This window comes from Lepus europaeus, chromosome 20 (genome assembly GCF_033115175.1).
Source record: "Lepus europaeus isolate LE1 chromosome 20, mLepTim1.pri, whole genome shotgun sequence".
NCBI lineage: Eukaryota > Metazoa > Chordata > Mammalia > Lagomorpha > Leporidae > Lepus > Lepus europaeus.
Window position 1 is genome coordinate 28,501,179 of NC_084846.1, and position 24,268 is coordinate 28,525,446.

The 24,268-nt window shown below is 40.8% G+C and overlaps 1 protein-coding gene across 7 annotated transcripts in view; it reads left to right on the forward strand.

The window, feature by feature from the left end:
* PALS2 (protein associated with LIN7 2, MAGUK p55 family member) overlaps window positions 1–24,016 on the forward strand; it is a 121,124-nt gene extending 97,108 nt beyond the window's left edge. For all 7 annotated transcript variants that reach the window (XM_062178148.1, XM_062178150.1, XM_062178151.1 and 4 more), the window contains 3 exons: window positions 13,813–14,015; window positions 15,754–15,882; window positions 18,715–24,016. In XM_062178148.1, coding sequence (XP_062034132.1) covers window positions 13,813–14,015; window positions 15,754–15,882; window positions 18,715–18,891 — 509 coding nt within the window. In that variant the 3' untranslated portion in view covers window positions 18,892–24,016. The remainder of the gene's footprint in view (window positions 1–13,812; window positions 14,016–15,753; window positions 15,883–18,714) is intronic.
* Window positions 24,017–24,268: the final 252 nt, after the last annotated feature.

The following is a 24,268-nucleotide window of genomic DNA, read 5'->3' on the forward strand; positions in this document are numbered from 1 at the left end:
AGTTTTCTGTGTTTTCTTTGCTGTTTAATTAGGTAGAAAGAGTATGGGCATATGGAAAGGGGAGATATTACTAATTATTTTGCCCAAGTAGTTTTTTACTGTGACAGTGAAGATGAAGAAGTAGAAGATACTGAAAGACTCAGTAATTCCGTGACCGCGTAGCAGTGCTGCTAACGCAGTGTGGGCTTTCTGCCTGTTGATGACGGTTGCTGCTTCAGAGTACTCAGTCCAGAAATATTAGAGTTCAATGCAGGTATTTAAGAACTGTGACAAAATTGGCATTAATTTACAGCCGATGTCTATCAGGAAACTTGTATTTTTCACCCATGTTAATGTAAAGAAAGGAGGGAAGCCTGCTGTGTCACATCCAGGATGACAAAACCTTTGTGCACTGTTGTGGTCTGGCTTGCAGCCTGGGAGGTCATAAACTAATTTTTGATGGCACGTCAAGAGTGATTCATCTTCCACATGGGTAGCATTAATTAAGGTCACAAAGATGCTGTATACTATAAAATAACACTGGTGAGAATTATAGCCATTAAGTGAACCAGACATTGATTTTGTGATCTTTGCATACTCTTCCTCTTGCCATATTTACATGGAAAGTTAGATCATGATGTCATAAGTGCACTTGTTGAGAATGGCATTCAATCAAGACATTAGGTGATATCACTGGCTTTATTATAATGACTGATATACTTCTGTCTTTGTTTTGGAGGTACATGAGCCTCTGTGGGGACTTGTATGCTCTCCCCCTGAACAGAGCAGCAGATAAGCTCGAATGCCGTAATGACTCCCTTTCCGTACTTGTGTTATGGACTCTGTCCCCTTTTAACACAGTTCACCTCTAGGTATATGAATGCCTTTAAACTGTTTTGAGTCAGTTCTTAGTCTAAAGCTGCCCCATCTCTTTTAAATAAATTTTAGAGTTTCTCTTGTTTGATCCTGTAGGTTTTGAGATCAAATGCTTAGTGAATAATCTTATTGCTAAAATTCTAAGAGGTCGGGAGAGTAACTCTGTCACTGCCCTCATGTTCTTATAATCCCTTCAGGGCAATGCTGTGGTTCCAGGGTAGGCACTGTAAATCCATAAATTAGACAAATCCTAAGTAGTTGCTAGAATAAAAACTTCACTGTTGTCATGTATTTTAAGGCTATAATTGTGAAGTAAAAGGTTTTCTATTTTTATCAAATTAATATATGCACAGTATATTATTCAAGTAGTTCTAAAGACATACAATGGGATAAAATAACTTGCTTTCTTCCCTACCCCACCTTTGGCCCACTTACCAGAAGTAGTCATTTTCATTCTTCTTTGCTGTTCTCTTGGTAGTGTTCAGTATTTCTTAATAATGGATTTATTTATTTATTTGAAAGTCAGAGTTACACAAAGAGAGGAGACGCAGAAAGAGAGGTCTTCCATCTGATGGTTCACTCCCCAATTGGCCACAACGACTGAACTGCGCCAATCCGAAGCCAGGAGCCAGGAGCCAGGAGCTTCTTCCGGGTCTCCCACGCGGGTGCAGGGGCCCAAAGATTTGGACCATCTTGTACTGCTTTCCCTGGCCATACCAGAGAGCTGGATCAGAAATGGAGCAGCTGGGATGTGATCTGGCGCCCATATGGGATGCTGGCGCTTCAGGCCAGGGCGTTAACTCGCTGCACCACAGCACCGGCCCCAAAGATAGATCTATTTTTGGTTAACTCAGTTTTACATCCCTGACCAGCCTCTCCTGTATCCAAGGCAGCAATCACTAGAGTTCTTTCTTTCTGCTGCTCCTTACCTGGTTGTATACATATCTGTACATGGTTTTGTTGTTGTTGTTGTTTAAACCAGATTCACTCATTCAGTAAGTTGTGTTTTTCCTGAAGATCTTCCTCGTCACTGAACTCTCCGGGCTTCAGTGAGGGCTGCACGTTCTGTGTTCTGCCTGCGTGACCGTCAACACCAGAGCATTGTCCTTTGTGGTGGTCCTGGCTGGGAGCACTTGTTCTGGATCTCATTCTTGTTCTTTCTTGGTCTAGTGCCTCATTTTACTGGGCACATCATCCTGTAATCTCACAGGAAAAGATGTATGGAATATCATTTCTGTATCTTTGTGATTAAGATGTGTATTTTCTGCCCTATATTTGATTCATTATTTGTTGAAGGATAGAAATTCTGGATTGTAAAATCCAAAAGATGTTACTCGTCATTTCTCAGAGGGGCAGTGCCATTCTAACTCTTTTACACATGACCTTACTTTTCTTTCAAAGATATTTAGAAAAGCCCTCAGCCGGCGCCGCGGCTCAATAGGCTAATCTTCCGCCTGCAGCACCGGCACCTCAGGTTCTAGTCCCGGTCGGGGCACCGGATTCTGTCCTGGTTGCTCCTCTTCCAGTCTAGCTCTCTGCTGTGGTCCGGGAGTGCAGCAGAGGATGGCCCAAGTGCTTGGGCCCTGCACCCACAAGGGAGACCAGGAGAAGCACCTGGCTCCTGGCTTTGGATCAGTGCGGTGCGCTGGCTGTAGCAGCCATTGGGGCATGAACCAACAGAAAAAGGAAGACCTTTCTCTCTGTCTCTCTCTCTCACTGTCCACTCTGCCTGTCAAAAAAAAAAAAAAAAAAGCCCTCAGATATGTCCGTGCTGAGAACATTCTCTAATCAAGATTAAAGAGGGGGAGATAGAAATCAGCCTGCCCCATATCCTCCCCAGTGTTTAGCTTCTAGCCTCAGAGTCCCAAGTTCCTTCCAGGTTCTTGTGCAGGGTAAGTCTGTCTCCTTCCACAACTCGCGCTGCAGCCAAAGGGCTACAGCATCTTCTGTCATGAAACCTAGTTACCGGAAGTCAGTGTTGACATCTTATGGCTGTAGCATCTTAGGTTTTACTTTTTCGTTGGTATTGGTTTCATTTCAGTTTTAAAAAATTTTTTTCCCTTCAAATTTTTTTCATCTTTTTAAAATTTCAGTGTCATATATAACAAAACTAGTTTAAGAATAATGGTAGCAGTAGCAATAACAATAATACATATATTCTCGGAACCCAAGCGTCTACTTAAATGCTTTCAATTGCACACACAGGTGGTACCCACATAGAACTGAATGTTAATTACACCTTTGCCTTTTCTTCACTCCTTTACCCCACGTTTATCTTTTTTGTTTTTTTTCTGTTGATTTTCCAATTCTTCAGTTGATTTTTTTTTTTTTATTTGACAGGTAGAGTTAGAGACAGACCAAGAGAAAGGTCTTCCTTCTGTTGGTTCACTCCCCAAATGGCCGCTACGGCCAGCACTGCGCCGATCCAAAGCCAGGAGCCAGGTGCTTCTTCCTGGTCTCCCATGCGGGTACAGGCGCCCAAGCACTTGGGCCTCAGTTGATTTTCTTTTTTAACAGCTTTGTTGAGATATAATTCACATACCAGACAATTCATATATTTAAAGTGTATACTTCAGTGGTTTTTAATATTTTAGTATACTCAGTTACATAGGCATTATCACAATTTCAGGATGTTTTTATCACCCCAAAAAGACACTCTGACCCCCCCTTGCCATCAGTTCCCTCTCCCCCTTAATAATTAGCCTTGGGCAGTTATTAACCCTCGGTCATAATAGATTTCTTTATGTGGTATTGTGACTAGTTTCTTAACAGAATTCCTTCGAATCGTCCAGGTTATAGCATTTATCAGTACTTAGTTCCTTTGCATTGCTAAATCATATTCTATTTTATGGTGTTCACTCAGTAGACAGACATTGGATTGTTGTACTTTTAGCTACTGTGAACAGTGCTGCTATGAATATTTGTATACTGTTGTTAGTGGAGAAATAGGTTTTCATTTCTCTTGGATTAGCTGCCCAGGACTGGAATTTATAAGTCATATGGTCACTGTATGTTCAGGCCTTGAGGAACCGTCACAGTCTTTTTCCACAGAGGATGTCTGAACCCTTTGACAACTGAGCAGTCTAGGAAGTTTTTCCAATTACTCTACGTCCTCACCAACATTTGTCAACTGGCTTTTTGATTATAGTCATCCTAGTGGATATGAAGTTTATAGTTCATTATGATTCTAATTTTTTATTTCCCTGCAGTTTGATAATGTTGAGCAACTTTCCATGTACATATTTTCCATTTACCTATCTTCTTTGGAGAAATGTCTGTTCAGATTGATAGCTCATCTTTTTCAATTATGTTATATGATTTTTTCTTAAATTGTAAGAATTTTTATAGTGTGTGTATGACTCCTTTCTTTATAAAATATATGATTTAGAAATATTTTCTCACATTGTGTCGTGACTTTTCATGTTTCAGTGGTAACCTTTAATATGTAAAAATTTTATATATTTTATTTCTTTCAAATTTCAGTCTTTTGGTATCACATCAAATATGGTATAAGACTTTGCATAACTCGAGTCCACAACACTTACTCCAGTATTTTCTTCCAAGAGTATTATAGTACTAGCTCTTACAGTTAGATCTATTATCAATTTTGAGTTCGTTTTTATGTAAAATATGGTAGGAAGGGGTATCCAGTCTCACTGGTTTGCTTGCAGATAGTTCGTTATCTCAGAACAATTTTATGCAAAAAACTTTTTTTCCTTCCTTGAATTATCTTGCTGTCCTCCTTAAAAGTCAGTCGACTGTGAATGTGAAGATGTATTTGTGGACTCAGTTCTTTTCCATTAACCTATATGTCAGTCCTCATGCCAGCCAAACATTGCTTTGATTAATGCATTTTTGTAGTCAATCTCAAAGTACAGAATTACAGATTCCCCCAATTTTTTTTTTTCAAGACTGTTTTAGCTTTCTAGGTCCTCTATATAAATTATAACGTAAACTTAATTTCTATAGAAAAAGGCAGCCAGAATTTTGAGAGGGATATTAGTAAATCAATTTGGGGAGTATTGCCATCCCAACAGTATTAAGGCTCCCAACCTGTGAACAAGGAATGTGTTTCTGTATATTTAGATCTTTAATTTCTTTTGGTGACATTTGTAGTTTCCAGTGGACAAATCTTATGCTTCTTTTGTCAAATTTGTTCCCAAGTATTTTGACGAAATCAAGCATTAAACATCTTTTTATTGTTCTAGTAAAAAGTATTGTTTTTTTTTTCCTTGCTAGTATATAGAAATGCAACTGATGTTTTGTGTGTTGACTTAGGGTATTTGCTGATCTCATTAGTGCTAATGTGTGTGTGTGTGTGTGTGTTGATTCCTCAGGATTTTCTATATACCAAATCATGTTTTCAGATACAGTTTTACTTAATCCTTTCTAATCTGGATACCATTTATGTTGTTTTCTTGTCTGATTGTCCTGCATAGAACTTGCTGTGCAATACTGAATATGGGGGGTGAAAGTTGACACCCTGTCCTGCTCATGATCATAAGAGAAAGATTAGAACTTTGATTATTCAGTGTGGTGTTATCTCTGCGTGTTTCGTGGATAGCCTTTCTCAGGTTAGAAAAGTTCGCTTCTATTCTTTTTTATTTTAAAGATTTATTTATTTGGAAGCAGAATTACACAGAGAGAGAAGGCGAGGCAGAGAGAGAGGTCTTCCATCTGATGGTTTACTCCCCAGTTGGTCGCAACGGCCGGAGCTGTGCTGATCCGAAGCCAGGAGCTTCTTCCAGGTCTCCCACGCTGGTGCAGGGGCCCAAGTACTTGAGCCATCTTCCACTGCTTTCCCAGGCCATAGTAAAGAGCTGGATCAGAAGTGGAGCAGCCGGAACTAGAACCGGCAGGTAGCTTTACCTGCTATACCACAGCACCAGCCCCAGTTTGCTTCTATGCTTAGGTTGTTGTCTTTTATCAAAAAAAAAAGGGGGGGGGGGGCTGTGTGGTTTGTTCCATAGATACTGTCAGGTCTAGTTGGTTTGTAATGCTGTTTAAGTCTTCTGTTTCCTTGTTGACTCAATGCCATTATTGAAAGTGTTGTATTGGAGCCTCCAGTTGGTGACTTGTCCATATTTCTCCCTTTAGTTCTGTCACATTTTGCTTCTTCATATATTTTGGGATTCTGAGAGTAGGTACATATATGAAGGGCCTTCAAAAAGTTCATGGAAAGTGCATATTATGCTACCTATGCATGGATTTCAAGTTTTGATTTACACCAAAATAAACATAGCTTTTAATTCCATTTTTCCCTGAACTTTTCTGAAGTACCTGTGTATGATTATAATTGTCTTGTCTTCTTGATGGATTGACTCTTTTCTCCTTAAAAAGTGTTCCCCTTTGGACATTTTTTTGGTCAAAGTCTGATTTGTCTGATATGAATGTATTCACTCCAGCTCTCTTTGGGTTCTTGTTTTGTGATATATCTTTTCCAGCCTACCTGTATCTATCCATCTCAAGTGCCGTTTGCGGAGAGAATGTAGTTGAATCATGTTTCTGTAAAGGCAGTCTGCCAATCTCTGCCTCGTAGTGTAATTACTGATAAAGATTTACCTAATTGCTTCTTCATGATTAGGTTCAGGTGATACATTAATAGAAACACATAAATCATATTTTATCCTTCTCCAAAAATTAAATCTGTAGCTGCATCTTGTCAGTTTTGGCCCCTTCCTGATGGAGTTGGTTTTGGTTGTTGATTTAGGTGTGGTATCTGCTAGATTTTCTTCTTCTTTGTAAAAGATAACTTTCCTTACACTTGTAATTAATAAGTAATCCGTTCAAAAATACTTTGAAACTATGTAAATAACCTTAACAAATTTGAATAAACTTTCATCCCAGTGAATATCCTATCAATAATCAAGTACTCTAAAATCTTTTCCTAAACTTGGGGAAACAACCACCAAAATCTGATCTCATCTTGTTTAAGCACAGTGTCCCTTGACTGAGTTATTTCTCCCACTCACTGGCTGGTTGGATTGTTGTGTGAGATCTTTGGGACACAAACCAGGAAAGAGCTCAATGCTTGTCTGGGCACTGACTTCATACAGGCTCCGTCAGAGCTCCTTTCCTCCTTCTCTTCCCTTGGTCCCGTCGAAGACCTGGTAACTGTGTTCAATACCGAAGTTCTTGTTTGTTATCTGATTGCTGTGCTCTCTGCATGTACGGAATATGTCCCAGGTGAACAGAGAATTTATTTTTTGCATTTCTGTAGCCCTAGCACCCAGACCAGGATCTAGCACATAGTATATGCCCAGTAAATAGTTGATGAACCTCATGACCTTATTCTTACAAGTCATTAAAATGTCTGTGTAAGCTCAATCTTAAATAAATACAAACCAATTCAAGAATGGGCAGAAGGACTTACTGATTTCTTCAGAAGATACAGATATGCTCAGTAAGCACACGGAAAGGGAAATGCAAATCAAAACCATGGTGATCCCTATTTTATGCCCATTAAGATGGCTTTCATGTTTTTTAGAATAATAACAAGTGTTGGCACAAGGATGGGATAATATGGAACCCTTGTGAGTTACTGGTAGAAATGTGAAATGGTATACCCGACACAGAAAACAGTGTAGTAGTTCCTTAGAAATTTAAACATAGACTTGCCTTGTGATCTAGCAATTCAGCTTCTAAATATACACCCCCAAAGACCGAAAGCTAGAATTCAAGCAGTTATTAGTAGCATTTGCAGTAGTCAAAAAATACAGACAACCCAAATGTCCATTGATGGATAAATGGATAAACTGTCATCTTACATATAATAGAATATTACTCAGCCTTAAAAAGGAATGGAATTCTGACACAGGGTGTGATATAAATGCACCTTGAACATAGGCTGAGTGAAATAAGCCAGATACAAAAGGACAAATATTTTATGGTCCCAATTATATTTTATATGAGGTGCCTGGAATATGTCAAAGAGACAAGAAAGGAGTGGGGGCTACCAGGGGCTGTGGGAAGGCATAATGAGAAGTTAATTGTTTAATAGATACAAAGTTTCAGTTTGGGATGATGATGAAGTTCTGGAGATGGGTAATGCTGGTGATTGTAAAACACCAAAAACGAGGTTAATGCCACTGGATTGTGCACTTAAAAAGTAGTTTAAATGGTAACTTTTATGTATAGTAGTTTAAAAAACTTTAAAAAAAAGTAATAGCTTCTTAGTGTTTCAGCACATAAGTATGCTACAGTTTATCTGACCACCACTACTACTGTCATTTATTCAAAGAGCAGTTTTTTTTTTTAATTTTTGTTCATTTTCATTTTATTTGCAAGAAAGAAAGTAAACACTGGTTTACTGCTCAAATCCCTGCAACTGCTGGGGCAGGGCAAGACAGAGGCAAGGAGCCCAGAACGCAATCCAGGTCTGCCCCATGGGTGGCAGGGACCACTTGGCCATCCGCCCTGCCTCCCAGGATGTGCACCAACTGGAAGCAGGGTTGGAAGCGTCAGAGTCAGGCACTCTGAAGTGGTGCCTCTTCACCGCAACACACTCCTGCCCCCACGATTGTCTCTGTGGCTTTGAGGTGACGTTTTGGTTGCAAATAAAGTATAAATTTGTAAATTTATTTAATCAAAGGGATATAATATTTTTTAGTTTTGAGCAGATCTTTGAAGATTGAAATCTGAATGTTTATGTAGACAAATGTATATATCAAGAAAAATGTATATATCCATACATCACCTCTCACATATTTAAATAAGTGTAATGTAGACGTGTTTTACTTTTATTTAAATCATTCACATTTATATAAGCATCTATATTGTTTAAAGCCTCAGAATCAACACACAAAGAAACACTGAGCAGACGCTGCGGCTCACTTAGCTAATCCTCTGCCTGCAGCACTGGCACACTGGGTTCTAGTCCTGGTCGGGGCGCCAGAGTCTGTCCCAGCTGCCCCTCTTCCAGTCCAGCTCTCTGCCCAGGAAGGCAGTGGAGGATGGCCCAAGTGCTTGGGCCCTGCACCGCATGGGAGACCAGGAGGAGGCACCTGGCTCCTGGCTTCGGATCAGCACAGCGCGCCGGCCATAGCGGCCATTTGGGTGATGAACCAACAATAAGGAAGACCTTTCTCTCTGTCTCTCTCTCTCACTCACTAACTCTCCCTGTCAAAAAAAAAAAGAAAAGAAAAAAATATTGATTCAGTGTTACAAGTTTGCCGAATTTTTTTGGCAGCATATGGATTTTGTTTTTTAATTTTCAATTGAAAAAGAGTGGTTGTTTATATAGGGTACAGTGTGATATTTCCAGGTATGTAAATGTATATTGTGGAATGATCAAATCAGGGTAATCAATATATCGATTACATTACAAAGTTATTTCTTTGTGGTGAAAACAACTAAAATCCTCTTGTACCTATTTTGAAATATGCAGCACATTATTCTTTACTGTTGGTATCTTGCCATGCAGTGGTACACCCGGATTTATTACTATCTGACTTTAACTTGTGCCCATTGACCAGAGTCTCCCCTTTCCGTCCCTCTTCCCCCACAGCCTCTGCTAACAGTCTCTTCTGTACTCCTTTAGTGTGACCTTTCTAGCTTACACATATAAGCAAGATCATATGGTATATGTCTGTGTGTGGCTTGTTTCAGGTAGGATAAGGGCCCCTAGAGTGGTCCAGGCTGTAAATAATAGACTTGCCTGGGTCTTTTTGGGGCTGGATAGATTTCATTGTGCATATGTGCCACAATTTTTATCCATTCATCCATTGATGGGCACTGGGTTGTAAGTAATGGTGTAGGGAACAGGGGAGTGTAGACATCTGTTTGGCATTCTGATGTTAATTCCATTTTGGTGGGTTTGCAGGATATTGCCAAATTGCTGATGTACAGAATTGTCAGGTTGATGTAGATGGGGAAGTAAAAAGGTAGTTCAGAAAAGTTTGTTGAAAACTTGAATTTAAAATACACATTTATTTTGGTTCCAAAGAATTTTTCATAGTACATGGGAAAAAATGTGTACTATGAAAAATCTATATGTGGATTTCAAAATTGCTTTTGTATAAAATTTACTTGTATTTTTTAAGAAATTCTCTTTCCATAAACTTTTTGAAGTATCCTCATTTTTATAGGAAAGGAGGTAAATGCTGGTGCTATATTTTTATTTTTAACAAGCTAATTCTGAACTTGTTTTCTCTTTAACAGTAACATCATGAGCTTAGTAAATAAACCGTTCCTTTGTCATGTCCTGTCACAAAAATTTGCCTCTAAGAAGTCATATTACTTAGCAGGTCAGCATATAAGCCTGAGGAATCAGCTTATTATTCAATTCTAATTTCTTGGTTCTAGGACTGGAAAGGGGTTTGAATATTGCAGTATAGATTTCTGGAAGAGGGGATGTTCGGCAGAGAATGGGATTGCAGTTAAAATATACTTGTAAATTAGAGAACATTTCTTGAAGAAGTAGGATCCCTTCAGTGTGTTGGGAGGCAGTGGTAGTTAATGCATGTCATATACACATTCCCACATGCGATTTCACTGTGGAGCTTCACCAAAAAGCTGTGCTCTTCTAAAATTAGGTTCACAGATGCTGAGCCAAGTCCTAGTATGTATGTATTTGGGGAATTAACATTGCCCTGGAAGCTTTATCATAACGACCTTTGCTGTGTAAACTCAGAGACCCCACAGTTCAGCTGTGAAAAGCCATCATAGCGGCCTGACTTCATCCGTGTTCTCCAGCCTGGCCTGCGACATCTGCCATAGCTGAGCTGAAAACAGGGGAAGGAAGTCTTTGTTGCACAGAATGATCTCGTCTTTCACTTAGGCCCTTATTTTTGAGCTCGAGTTTGAAATTCTTTCTGCGCTTATAAAAGTTTCTTGATGTTTTATGCTTATTACAAATAACCAAAATTCTGTCAGCATTTTGTCTGGATTACTTTCTCATTTTAATTTCATGTATTTAGATGATTTGGTCAGACATTCTGCATTTATAAGTACTTAGAAAAATTAAATTTTTTAAAAAAGATGTATTACTTGAAAGGCATGGAGAGAGATCTTCCATCTGCTTGTTCACTCCCAAAATGGTCACAACCAGGAGCCAGGAACTTTGTCCTGGTCTCCCAAGTACTTGAGCCATCTGCTGCTTCTTTCCCAGGTGCATTAGCAGGGAGCTGGATCAGAAGTGGAGCAGCTGGGATGATTGCCTTGCTGGTGGCAGCTTAACCCATTGTGCCACAACACCAACTCCCAAGATTCTGTTTTTATATCTGATCCAGGCAAGCCCAACTTAAGTTAAACTTGCAATAATAAACAGAAAACTACTTCTTGGCAGGCACTGTGTCTCAGCAGGTTAAGCCACCACTTGGGACACTGCATCCCATGCAGTTGGTTCAAGTCCTAGCTCCTCTGTTTCCAATGCAGCTTCCTGCAAGTGTGCCTAGGAAGGTAGCAGATAATGGCCCAAGTACTTGGGCCCCTGCCACCGCTGTAGGCGACCCAGATGGAGTTCTAGACTCTTGGCTTCAGCCTGACCAAGCTCCAGCTGTTGTGGCCATTTGGGGAGTGAACCAGTAGATGGAAGGTATCTTGTCTCCCTCCCTCTCAAATAAATCTTTAAAAAAGAAAATGAATTCCCTTCTTCAAAGCTGGTGTTAACAAAGTTGCCAGAGTTACTCTTTCTAGGAGCCCTGTGGTAGATGATAATGTTTCATTCCTACATCAGATTGGTTGTAGAGGGACATTCAAACTCTAAAATATCAGACAAAAAGATCCTCCACTTGTAAATTTTGGTTTGGGCTATTCACTGTCACTCTTTAAAACATCATGGCTAGTTCCTCCCCTGAAGGGTGAAGGAAGACAACTGATGTTAGGGAATATTGGTAAAACAGAAAGCTACCAAAAAGGCTTGGTGCTGAGGCAAGATAAAGGATAGACAGGTTGTGGATCAAAACTACATTGGAGATAGATGGTGTTGCCAATTACAAATAGGTGAACTGAGCTTACCTTTGGAGTACTCGGCAAGTGTGGAAAGAAAGGATGTCATACGAGGACAAAGGGTGGTATTGGCTTGCAACATGTCTCACATTAAGAACTTAATTCAGGGCTCTGCTTCTAGGTAAATATATTTTGAGTTTCAAAATGGCTTTTAAAAGCACATATTTTGGATAGAGAGGTAATGCTGAGGACCAGTTACACCATTGCTTGATGACTTTCAAATAAATAAATCTTAAAAGAAAAATAGTCTATTGATAGAAAAAAAGATGACCTGACAAAATAACCTCCCAGAGGCAAAATAGGGGCTGTCGTTAGGAATAGCATTGGTGGCTTCTGGGGAGCCCATCTAAGGCAGGGTAGGGGCCGTTGTTCTGGCACCGTGGATTAAGCCACCATTTGTGTCACCGGCACCCCATATCTGACTGCTCCAGTTCCTATGCGGCTCCCTCCTAATGCACCTGGGAAGGCAGTGGCAGATGACCCAAATACTTAGTCCCCTGCCACCCATGTGGGAGACCCAAATGGAGTTCTGGCTCCTGGCTTCAACCAGGCCCAGTCCCTACAGTTGGGGACATTTGGAGAGCCAATCAGCACATGGAAGATATCTCTGCCTTTCAAGAAAATATATAATTTTTTGGATAGCCAGCCTCAAAGGGTGAGGAGTGGGGGTGTTCTAGAGTTTCTTAAAAATGTTTACAAAGGAGACCAGCATTGTGGTGGAGCAAGTTAAGCATCTGCCTGCGATGCTGGCATCCATCCGGGTGCTGGTTTGTGTACTGGCTGTTCCATTTCTTTCTTTCTTTTTTGAAAGATTTATTTGTTTATTTGAAGGGCAGAGTTGTAGAGAGAGGCAGAGGCAGAAAGAGAGGTCTTCCATCCACTGACTCACTCCCTGAGTGGCCGTAATGGCCAGAGCTGCGTAGAGCCATGGTTAGGAGCCAGGAGCCTCCTCCGGGTCTCCCAGGTGGGTGCAGGGGCCTGATGACTCGGGCCATCTTCCGCCACTTTCCCAGGCCATGGCAGAGAGCCGTATCAGAGGGGGAGCAGCCGAGACTTGAAACGGTGCCCATGTGGGATGCCGGCACTGTGGGCAGTGGCCTTACCCACCTTGCCACAGCGTTAGCCCCCTGCTAGTGCGCCTGGGAAAGCAGCAGAGGATGGCCCATATGGGCCCCTGCCACCCATACAGGAGACCTGGATGAAACGGGCTCCTGGCTTCGGCCTGGCCTAGCCCAGGCCATTGATTCCATTTGGAGAGTGAACCAGCAGAAGGAAGATCTCTGTCCCCTTCTCTCTGTAACTCTGCCTTTCAAACAAACAAATCTTTAAAAAAAAAAAAAAAAAAAAAGTTTATGGGTCTGGCAGCTGTGGCGTGGCGGGTGGGGCCGCCGCTTGCAGTGCCGGCGTTCCATGTAGGCACCAGTTCAAGTCTCGGCTGCTGTACTTTTGATTTGGCTCTCTGCTGTGACCTGGGAAAGCGGTGGAGGATGGCCCGAGTCTTTGGGCCCCTGCACACGCGTGGGAGACCCAGAGGAGGCTCCTGGCTTCAGATAGGCGCAGCTCCAGCTGTTGTGGCCATCTGGGGGGTGGGCCAGCAGATGGAAGACCTACTTCCCTCCCTCCCTCCCTCCCTCCCTCTGCCTCTCCTTCTCTCTGTAACTCTTTCAAATAAATAAATAAATCTTTAAAAAGAAAAATAAACCATTGCTCGAAATTGAGAGTCAACAAACTGCGAGGGCCATGCTGTCCGTGGTGAAGGCTTCACGGGTCATATGGTCTCTCCACCATTTTTACAAGAAAGAAACCAGAGACAGCACATAAGTGAACAAGCATGGCGGTGGTCTGGTGAGACTTCCACAAGAGCAGGAATGAGGTCAGAGCTGCCCACGGGCTGCAGTTTGCCAGCCCTGCCCTAAATGGAAAGATGTTAAGCTACCCCTGTGAATTTTAGTCTTATTTGTCATGCCTCAACAGTCTGTGTGTACAAATTCTCAACATTATTCTGTTTAGTTACTTCAAGAAAACCAAGGGAAGATGAAAAAGATGGCCAGGCATATAAATTTGTGTCGCGGTCTGAGATGGAAGCAGACGTGAAAGCTGGGAAGTACCTGGAGCATGGGGAATATGAAGGCAATCTCTATGGAACCAAGATTGATTCTATTCTCGAAGTTGTCCAAACTGGACGGACTTGTATTTTGGACGTCAACCCACAAGTAAGCTGCATAGGTTCCAAAGCTGTTCTTCACATGTTGGCTTCTGAGCAGGTTTTGTTCCTGTATCTGTCTGTCAGGGGTCTGGAGTGGTGGTGGGTTAGTTTGTCTAGGTGGGAAAGTGGCTCTTTTCCTGTGTCATCTCTCAGTGCTAGAGAATCTTATCAGGAATCCATGGCGAGTTAGAGAACCTCTGGCCTGTTAGCCAACAGAAACTGTGATTGGATCTGTTGAAGAAATTTGGTATTTACCTGCTCAATTGTTAGGAAATGTTAAATTTAAAACAAAGCTAGGCTGCAATATAAAGAATAAGAAACTGAAGGGACCTGCGTTGTGACGTGGTGAGCATCCCGTATCAGAATGCCAGTTGAGTCCCGGCTGCTCCACTTCCAATCCAACTCCCTGGGAAAGCAATGGATGATGGCCCCAAGTACTCAGGACACTGAACACCATGTGGGAGACCCAGATCGAGTCCCTGGCTCCTGGCTTTGGCCTGGCCCAGACCCAGCTATTGCAGCCATTTGGGGAATCAATCAGCAGATGGAAGATCTCTCTTTCTCTCTCTCCCTCCCTCCCTCCCTCCCTCCCTCCCCCTCTGTGCCTCTGCCTCTGCCTCCCCCTCTCTGTCTCTGTCTCTCTTGTTCTGCCTTTCAAACAAATACATTTTTTTTTAAATTGAAGTTGCTCCCCCCAACCTGACACACAGACCCCATTCATTTCATTCTCATTCTATAGCCCTCTAACCCACCCTTAGACCTCCACACTCAGTCCTACTTCCCATCCTTACTCAGAGATAACTGTTACTTCTGTTTTGGTGTGTATCTTTATAGCCATTTTAATGAGCCTTTAATGCAAATGTATGTAATTGGCTGTTTTTATTTTTTTCTTATATAAATGGAAGAATGCTGGGCAGATTCTGTGGCTTTTCTTATTAGCGTTTCTTGACGCTCTTTCTGTATCTGTTGCCATAGAGCTGTTTTGGTTCTTCATCGTTGCTGCATGGTGTTTCACAGTACAGATCTGCCCTTCATTTAGCCGCTTTCCAGTGAGTCAACACTGAGGTTTTTTCCTACTTTTTCAATAGTAACACAGTTCTAAGATTATCATAGAGTTTAAGCAACCCTTGATGATTTTTATAATGGAGTTTTATATTTTCTTTTGTTTGAGAGGACTGAAACTGCAGAACAAAATGAGTGAATCATTATTTTAGGAGAATACTGTGTAGAATCAGGACAAAAATCATGTCCTTAATATTAGGAAGATGACATAGAAGTGCAGTTGAGCAAATACCAAATTTCTTCAACAATCCAATCACACAGTTTTTGCTTATGGGTGCCTGTTCAAGTCCTGGTTGCCCGGCTTGTGACCCAGCTCATAGCTAATGCACCTTGGAAGGCAGCAGAGGATGGCCCCAGCGCTTGGGCCACTTCCACCCATGTGGGAGACCCAGTTGGAGTTATAGGCTCCTAGTTTTAGCCTGTCCCAGGCCAGGGTATTGCAGCCATTTAGGGAGTGAACTCGAGGATAGAAGATCTCTCTCTCTCTCTTTCTCTCTCTCTCCCTCCCTCCCTCCTTTCTCTTCCGCCTCCGCCTCCCTTTCATTCTTTTTCTCTCTCCCTCTGCCTTTCAAATAAATAAATCTTAAAAAATGATGGCAGATAGACTTTGACTTACACTAAAGGGTGGCATAATTCATATTCTGGTAACACACAGATCGGTTTATGATCATTCTTCTACCCAGGCACTGAAAGTGTTGCGGACCTCGGAGTTCATGCCCTATGTGGTGTTCATTGCTGCCCCCGAGCTGGAGACTTTACGCGCCATGCACAAGGCCGTGGTGGATGCAGGAATTACCACCAAGCTTTTGACGGTGAGCAGTTCTTTACAGGCCAACAGTGTGATTTTCCTCCTAAAATTCAGCCTATTCTTTTAATTCTGTTTAACCATACTTATGAAATAAGCTACTGCATGAAGTATTATAGAGTAAAAATTAATTTACCAGGTGAAGTTAGGGTTTGGAACAATATTGCTGATACATAAAAATCATTGTTTACTAAGACAAAAGCTTAGTTCTTCATAAAATGAACAAGACAAGTATTAAAATACACATTAAACAAATCCTCACTTTACTAATGAGGAAACTGGGCTCCAAGTCCATTAACAGGCATGTCATCGTGTGGTTTGTTAGTGGTGGAGTTAGGTGTTCTGATGTTTTGTCTCTGAGTATGCCTTTTTTCATCTGATGCTGAAAGTCTGGGTTTCTAACAGTATTAATTAATTTCTTACATGCATGTCTGCTTGAAGTTTCACTTAATCTCAGCGACCATATGGATTCTTCATCTCTTTCCATTTGTTTTGGTTTGGTTTGAACAAATCTGACTGCTAATGACCATAATAGCTAAGAATTGCATTCAGGTTAAATTGTGACCTATTTGTACAAGCATGATGAAAGATTAAAGAACAGAATTACTCAGGAATCTCAGAGAAGGTATTAATTGAAGTATTGGAGTTCTTTGGACCTGGTGGTGAGTCCACTTGTCTGTCTATACTTAGATGTTTTCACCCAAATCCTCCACGTGTGTACCATTATTATTCTGATGTTTGTATGTAGCTGGCCTAGACCTTGGAGCTCTGACATGTTTCCTGCTTTCCCTCTCCTCTTGGTGTCTCATGTCATCTTCATCTTACCATGCATGAAGTAGAACATTTTGTTTTCCCAAGAAAATCATATTTTCCCACCCAAGCCCCACCCTCAACGCTGCCTCTTCTACAGCCACCCACTTACTCAAGCTAGAGACTCAACTCTTCCTGATTAATTCATTTGTCTCTCTTTTTCACAGGCAGCCCATCCATTTATCATAATGACTTTTTCAGCAATGTAAATTTCCAAGTTAGTGCCGTTTCCATCTCCTCTGCTGCCCTCATGATCCAGGCAACCTTCACTCTGACCTGCATCATGGCTGTCTGTCTTCCCACTTCTGCTCCAGTTGTCATATGCCTCTCCAGGCCCACAGATGTCTGCCTCGTGTGGGGTCTCCCACCCATCGTGGTCTTCTCAAATGTACCAGGGCCCTTTTCCTCCCCTGCATTTCACAGTTCTGTTTCCCCTGCCTGAAATGTTCTTTCTCCTACTATACACATGACGACTTTCTTATTTTCCTTCAGTTCTCACTTAAATGTCATCTGCACAGTGTCTTTCCATTCACTCTATCTAAAGTAAAGCTCTTACAATTCTCTGTGCCTGGGTTATTTCTTTTATAAAATTCATTACAGCTTGCAAATTGTTTGTGCTTAATTTGCCATCTACTTGTCTCCTTCACTAAAGAAGAGGGTCCTTACACCACTGTTTCTAAAACATGGTGGATACCTTAATAGGAATTCCATCATGAAAGGATGTTGTATCTTATCAAATGCTTCCTCTACATCTGAGATAATCACGTGGTTTTTAATTCTTCAATTTGTTAATATGATGTCCCACATTGATTGATTTGCATATGTTGAACTATCCCTGCATACCAGGAGTAAATCCCTCATAGTGAGTGAGTGATCTTTCTGATGCGTTGTTAGATTCAATTATCTAGTATTTTGTTGAAGATTTTTGCATCTGTGTGCATCAGGAATATTGGTCTGCAGTTCTTTCTCTGTGGTATCTCTTTCTGGTTTTGAAATTAAGGTGATGCTGGACTCATAGGTGTTTGAGAAGATCCCCTCCCTTTAAATTGTTTTGAATAGCTTGAGAAGAATTGGAATTAGTTCTTCTTTAAAAGCCTAGTAGGATTCAGCAGTGAAGCCATCTGGTCCTGAGCTTTTCTTTGTTGAGGAGGGTCTTTATGACTGATTCAATCTCCATCTTGGTTATTGGTCTACTTGGTTATTGGACTCAATTTTGGTAGATTGTATGTGTCCAGGGATTCCAAAATGCACATTTAAGATGATTGCCTTTCTTAGAGACAAGCAACAAATTGGCTTTGAGCTTTTTAACAGCCATTGCAAATTGGGTTCCATGATCAACATAGGCCATAAGATGAAAATCTTTCTTAAAAGGATGATACCAGTGAACTAGAAAGCAGTCATCTGCAATAATTCTTTTATTACCTTCAGTTCACCCTAAGATTATTGTCAGTAGACTTTTAATTAGGAATCTTACCCTCAAATCAGTGAAACAGAAAATAGAAGATACTTAGAAATGCAAACATGAATGCAAATGAGACTAGGATGTGAACAGGCAGCAATGTCCTTTTTTTTTTTTTTTTTTTTGTATTTATTTATTTGAAAGGCAGAGTTACAGAGAGGCAGAAACAGAGGTCTTATGTCCACTGGTTCAATCCCCAGATGGCTGCAGTGGCCGGAGCTGCGCTGATCTGAAGCCAGGAGGCAGGAGCTTCTTAAGGTCTCCCATGTGGGTGCAGGGGTCCAAGCTTAGGCCATCTTCTACTGCTTCCCCAGGCCATAGCAGAGAGCTGGATCAGAAGTAGAGCAGCTGGGACTCAAACCAGTGCCCATGTGGGATGCCAGCACTGTAGGCAGTAGCTGCTACGCCCCAGCCCCAGCCCCAGCAATGTCTTTTAACATTCTGTGTAGTTTTTGAGGGTTAACATCAGAATTATGATAAACACACTTCCAACATACTTATTTCTTAAGCACTTTTTGTTGGAATCTGAGCAAGCAAATCTGTTACAATACGAGCATTTGCTTTTAACAGGACTCTGACTTGAAGAAAACAGTGGATGAAAGTGCCCGGATTCAGAGAGCCTACAACCACTATTTTGATTTGATCATCGTGAATGACAATCTAGACAAAGCCTTTGAGAAGCTACAGACTGCCATAGAGAAACTGAGGATGGAGCCCCAGTGGGTCCCAATCAGCTGGGTTTACTGACAGTTCAGTAAGGTTAACAGTTAACACTTGAAAAGTGACTGAACAAATAAACCTTCTGCTGAGAAAAACACATGTACAGATAGAAGATACCTGCTAAGCCCAGGCATTTTTATTGTGTAGAATGAAATAACTGTATACTATTCTGAATTTTTATATAAAATGTGGTTGGGAAGGTGTACTAATATATAATTTATCTTAATTTTTCTAACTTTTTATGGATAATCTTTCTATTCATATCACATAAAGAAATGCGTTGAAGCATTTTGTATATGTTTTGATTTAGTACCCTTGCCTTTTTCATCAAAGGAATTTTCAGATCATTCACTCTGACATTGGTCTCACATTTTCACTGTGATAATGAATACTTGAAGTAGTTTTGTAAAGCTGTCATTTAGTTCCGTATTTAACCAGTGAAGGGTTCATTACTCTTCTTAGGAGAAAGTAGTAGTTATTGATCCTCCTTCTTAATTAAATATCCTACAGAAGCAGAATTTTAATGGCAGTGCTACAGCCAGTCTACTACCATCTAAACCTGACATTAGAAGTCTGTCTAGTGCCACATATTTCCGTTATTTCAGCCATGTATGGCTATCCACTCTAATTTTTACAGATACCAGTTCTTTCCTTCATTTATGTCATTAGAAAATGAGCAATACCTTGCCCTCTCTTACGAGGTTATTATTTTCATTTGGTAGTTACATGCTGAACACTCGCTAATTTAACATGCACATGGTAAGCTCTGGGGTTGGAAACAAGGTCACGGAGACTTGAGAGTGCCTTATCCTGTAAAACCTTGCAGCAAAGTGACACTTGAAGAAAGTTTATTTTCACACGTAAAGTTTAATGGACAGAGGTGAACCTACTAATTTGGACAGGTTTTGATTTTCTTATATGTTGTGTATTAGGTTGTGGTCCGCCAAAGTCTCATGCCTCCACACATATCTGAGATATTCCTCTGAGGTTGCAATTGGGGGTTTTTGTGAATGCTCAGCGTGTGTTTTGAAATGTGATGTGATAATTAGGGTATATATCCTTGTTATGTTGAAAACAAATCAGTTCAACAATTTATACAATTTGGAAATAACTGTAAGCTGTTGTATACATATGCACACACACACATAATATAAACACTATATAATATGTACTATATATTATATAGTATATATGAACATTTTTAACATTTCTGTTAGGGAATATACTTGGTTTAATGATTAGGAAAAAAATTCTTTAGATAGCTTTATATAATGTACAAATTGTCACATTCACCTCATTTAGTATCTTCCTTTAGCATTTTTGGATGCGATAAATTCAGAAACATATTCAAGAGATGCAGCTCATCATTAAACTAAGTTAACTATATTTCCTACTGCTGCTGGCTTCTCACACAATCTTCACTCTTAAAGCACCAGGTGCTCAGATACTAGCGTTTGTCTGGTGACAAGCACCAGGTGCCCAGCGGCTGAGTTTTTCTCCTTCACCAAAGCTGTCACGGGGAATGCCAGTTAGGAGGATTTTAAGGGAAGGGAATATACAAGCAGTACTCACAGGCTGTTTTAGAAACAGCTCTTCATGATACCCAAGTTGCTGTATTGTTGAGATTAGAAATCTGTAGGGTTCTTGTTATTTTTTTAATTCTAGAATTTCATAGCCAAGAACACAAATTCATGTTCCTTGTGCTGAGACAGGAATTTGTTGACAAATTTTTGTCAACTCTGGAAGCTTTTAAAGCACATATATTTCTACCAAATTCTTGGCTTCTCAAAGCAACATGCATCAAAGCACACAGTATGAAGGTGATATCCTATGACTTAATGTTTCAACACACTACAAATGTTAGGGGACATTTTCAGTTCTGCACTCTCAGGAAATGTGCTGTATTCCCTGGTGCACCTTTGCACTGCTGTGTGGAGCTAGTTTAAATAGCTTCGGCATAATTGTAGCAGTGCAAGAAGTTGATCTGCAAAGTATTTCAACCATGTTGGTGCAGTAGAGATGACTTCTGCCTCATAAATATTTTAGCCTTATCATGTAATATAGAAATGCGTATTGTTTAGAAAATAGCCACTTAAAGGAATTATTTCTATCAATGGTGTTCATGAATTACTATATTTTTTTTAAAGATTTATTTATTTATTTGAAAGAGTTACACAGAGAGGGGAGAGGCAGAAACAGAGGCAGGGGGTCTTCCATCTAATGGTTCACTCCCCAATTAGCCACAATGGCCAGAGCTGCGCCGATCTGAAGCCAGGAGCCAGGAGCTTCATCTGGGTCTCCCATGTGGGTGCAGGGGCCCAAGGACTTGGGCCATCTTCCACTGCTTTCCCAGGCCATAGCAGAGAGCTGGATTGGAAGTGGAGCATCTGGGTCTCAAACCAGCGCCCATATGGGATGCCAGTGCTTCAGGCCAGGGCATTAACCCACTGCGCCACAGCGCAGGCCCCCATGATTTACTATTTAATTAGTGCATATTAGAGTTCTAATATAAATGGAAATGATGCAGTTTAGTTCCTTTCAGTCTAGCTGAAAAACATAAATTTAGAAAAGCTCCTTGTATTTCAGTGAAGGGTCACCTGACTTGAAACCCAGGTCCTGCCTGATTCTGAAGGAACCAGCAGTGTTCTGCTGGGGAGAGTAGGCCCAGAGGCCCCAGGGTTCTTCCTAGGGAACAGGAGCATGGCTGGGACGTAGGAAATGCGAAGTCTGGAGAAAGATCTAAGACAATCCGCCTTCGTGGTCCACAGGGCTGCTGAACCGTGGTGACAGCTAAGGACAGACACAGGTGCGGACGCTTTAGGGGACACGTTGTGCCAGAGCATGCGTGCGCCTGAGGTCCTCATGGACAGAGGTGCTCGCCTCAGCACCTAGGGCAGGGCTGCTTACTTACACGTGACTGAAGGTGTACAGGTATTTTTTTCATTTTTAAATGTACAAAATACCTGTAGAAGTGATGTCCCTGGATGCGTCATTTATCTGTAACTAGTGGACTGACATGCCCTTCAAGTAGAATTGCTGCCTTCATTGCGATCATGCCTTTGTATAGCTGCATGTCTTATTGATATTTGGATAATGTCAGTCAAATACATCAGGACTTTGTTTTGTTCAGTCCTGACTACACAACAGGTGAACACAGCTTCCTCAAGCAGGAATTATATCAGAAATCCACTGTGATTACAGCAATAGCATCCTTAAACCCTAGATTTTACACTCAAGTCAATTTTCTTTCTTTCTTTCTTTTTTTTTTTTTTTTTTTTTTTTTTGACAGGCAGTTAGACAGAGAGAAAGGTCTTCCTTCCGTTGGTTTACCCCCCAAATGGCCGCTACGGCCGGCCCACACCGCACCGATCCGAAGGCAGGAGCCAGGTACTTCCTCCTGGTCTCCCATGCGGGTGCAGGGCCCAAGCACTGGGGCCATCCTCCACTGCCTTCCTGGGCCACAGCAGAGAGCTGGCCTGGAAGAGGAGCAACCGGGACTAGAACCCGGGGTGCTGGCGCCGCAGGCGGAAGATTAGCCAAGTGAGTCGCGGCAATGCCTCAAGTCAATTTTCAAGAGCCTATATGAAAAGTTTCTTTTGAGCTGGCCAGTTAGTGAAAGAGATGTAGAAAATAACCTACATCACCAGTAGTGGAACTGCATGGCACAGTGGGTTAAGGGTCAGGTCCTAACCGCTTTGACCATAATGTCCCAGTGACAGTTAAAAACAATCCTTGTTATAAAAAACCAGGAAAATGCTAATTTTTAGTTATAGTAACGAATGTCATTGATCTGGTGATTGGAGTTAATTTTTAAGATGGATAGCCGTATCCACTTAGGTGTAATAATTTTGAGTCAACAAACACTGATAAGTTTAGAAAACTTGTCAAAATATAATCAACTTATATTTTGTTTTTATGATTTCTGAAACAGCGCTCCATTATTCCATTAATCACAGGCTAGAGAGCCAATGATTTTTGTAGGAATAAACCTTTATACTAAATATGGCAGTCCTGAGGTTTTATGTATATAAAAAGCATTCTTTTAAATGTTTGAGTCACTACATGTGACATATATATATATAAATATATATATACAGCTCTGTGTATAATATGTAAAATTCTCCCAAAATACGTAAAACTAAATGTACTCATATAACAAGTATTTTAAATTTTTAATTATGTCCAAATCCCTAGACATCCTGAAGGAGTGTTAGATGGCTTCAAAAAGTCCTAGGTTCCACCTCGAAGCTGATGCTGATCTCCTTTCTGAAAAGTATCCGAGGAGTTGAACTCGGAAAATCTCCACTCAGTATTGTAACTTAATCTCCTTACAAAAAAGGATCTTGTTCTAGATGGAAGCCTGTTGGGAAATACTTACTTAAAACTTGGAAAGAATTTGTGATGCAGGCTTAGAGACCAGAATCCCTGCCTTCCTCTTGCTACAAGGAGTTTGCTGTGAGAATTCATGTGGTAACATATGTAATATATTTAGAATTCTTGGGAGAATTGTAATATATCAAATAATGGGATAACTGTAACTGTATATAGTACAGGTAAATATTCACAAGTCTTAATACATTCAATCAATTCAGCATCATATCAGTTTTTATATAAGTATATGTGATATACTTGAGAAAGATGACAATTCTATAATTTTGTAAGGTTAATTTAAAGTTGCATTTTTATTCTAGCTTTTTTTCAAAATTGTGTTCATTTTAAAAATATTTCTCATAATTAGTCATGTTACCTTCTGTGTTCCTGGAATGGTTTTTGAAAAGTGCAAAGAATCCTTTATGTATACACTGAAAAGTGAAAGAGTGACGATAGCTCACGTCTAAGGTAAGAAGCATGTTTTGCACCACTTCGGCAATATCCTGCAGTACTATCTTAAAGACACTCTGTCATGATGAAAGTAAAATGGTAACCTTCTGCCAGCTAAGATCCTAATTCTGACTTCTGACCATGTGATTTTTGATAAAAGTTTATATTGCCCTTTACCTTCAATATTCCACTTATTAAATAGGGCTCAGTTAATCTTTGTCTTCACCTTAAATATAAGAAGTAATTTGTTACTGTGATGTGATAAATGCTAAACTGGAAAATCCTTATGAAGCTACTTTATCTGTTCATTAAATGTGTGTGTTTATATGGAGGTCGTTTATCTTTTAGTTCTTTTGCATCTTCCTGAGGTAACTCTTACTGAGGTAATGCAGTGTGAATGGGGAGTACCATTCCAGGATCCCAGTGCAGCTAGCAGCCTGGAGGAGGGTCTGTCCTGTTCTTAGTGGGCCCAGTCAGGGAGACCCTGGTTTCTTGGAATCCCACTCTGAAGTCCGGACCCTTAGCAAATCTGTGTTTAACAGACTCTGAACTTGGCCCGGCTTTATGCCTATGCTTGAAATTC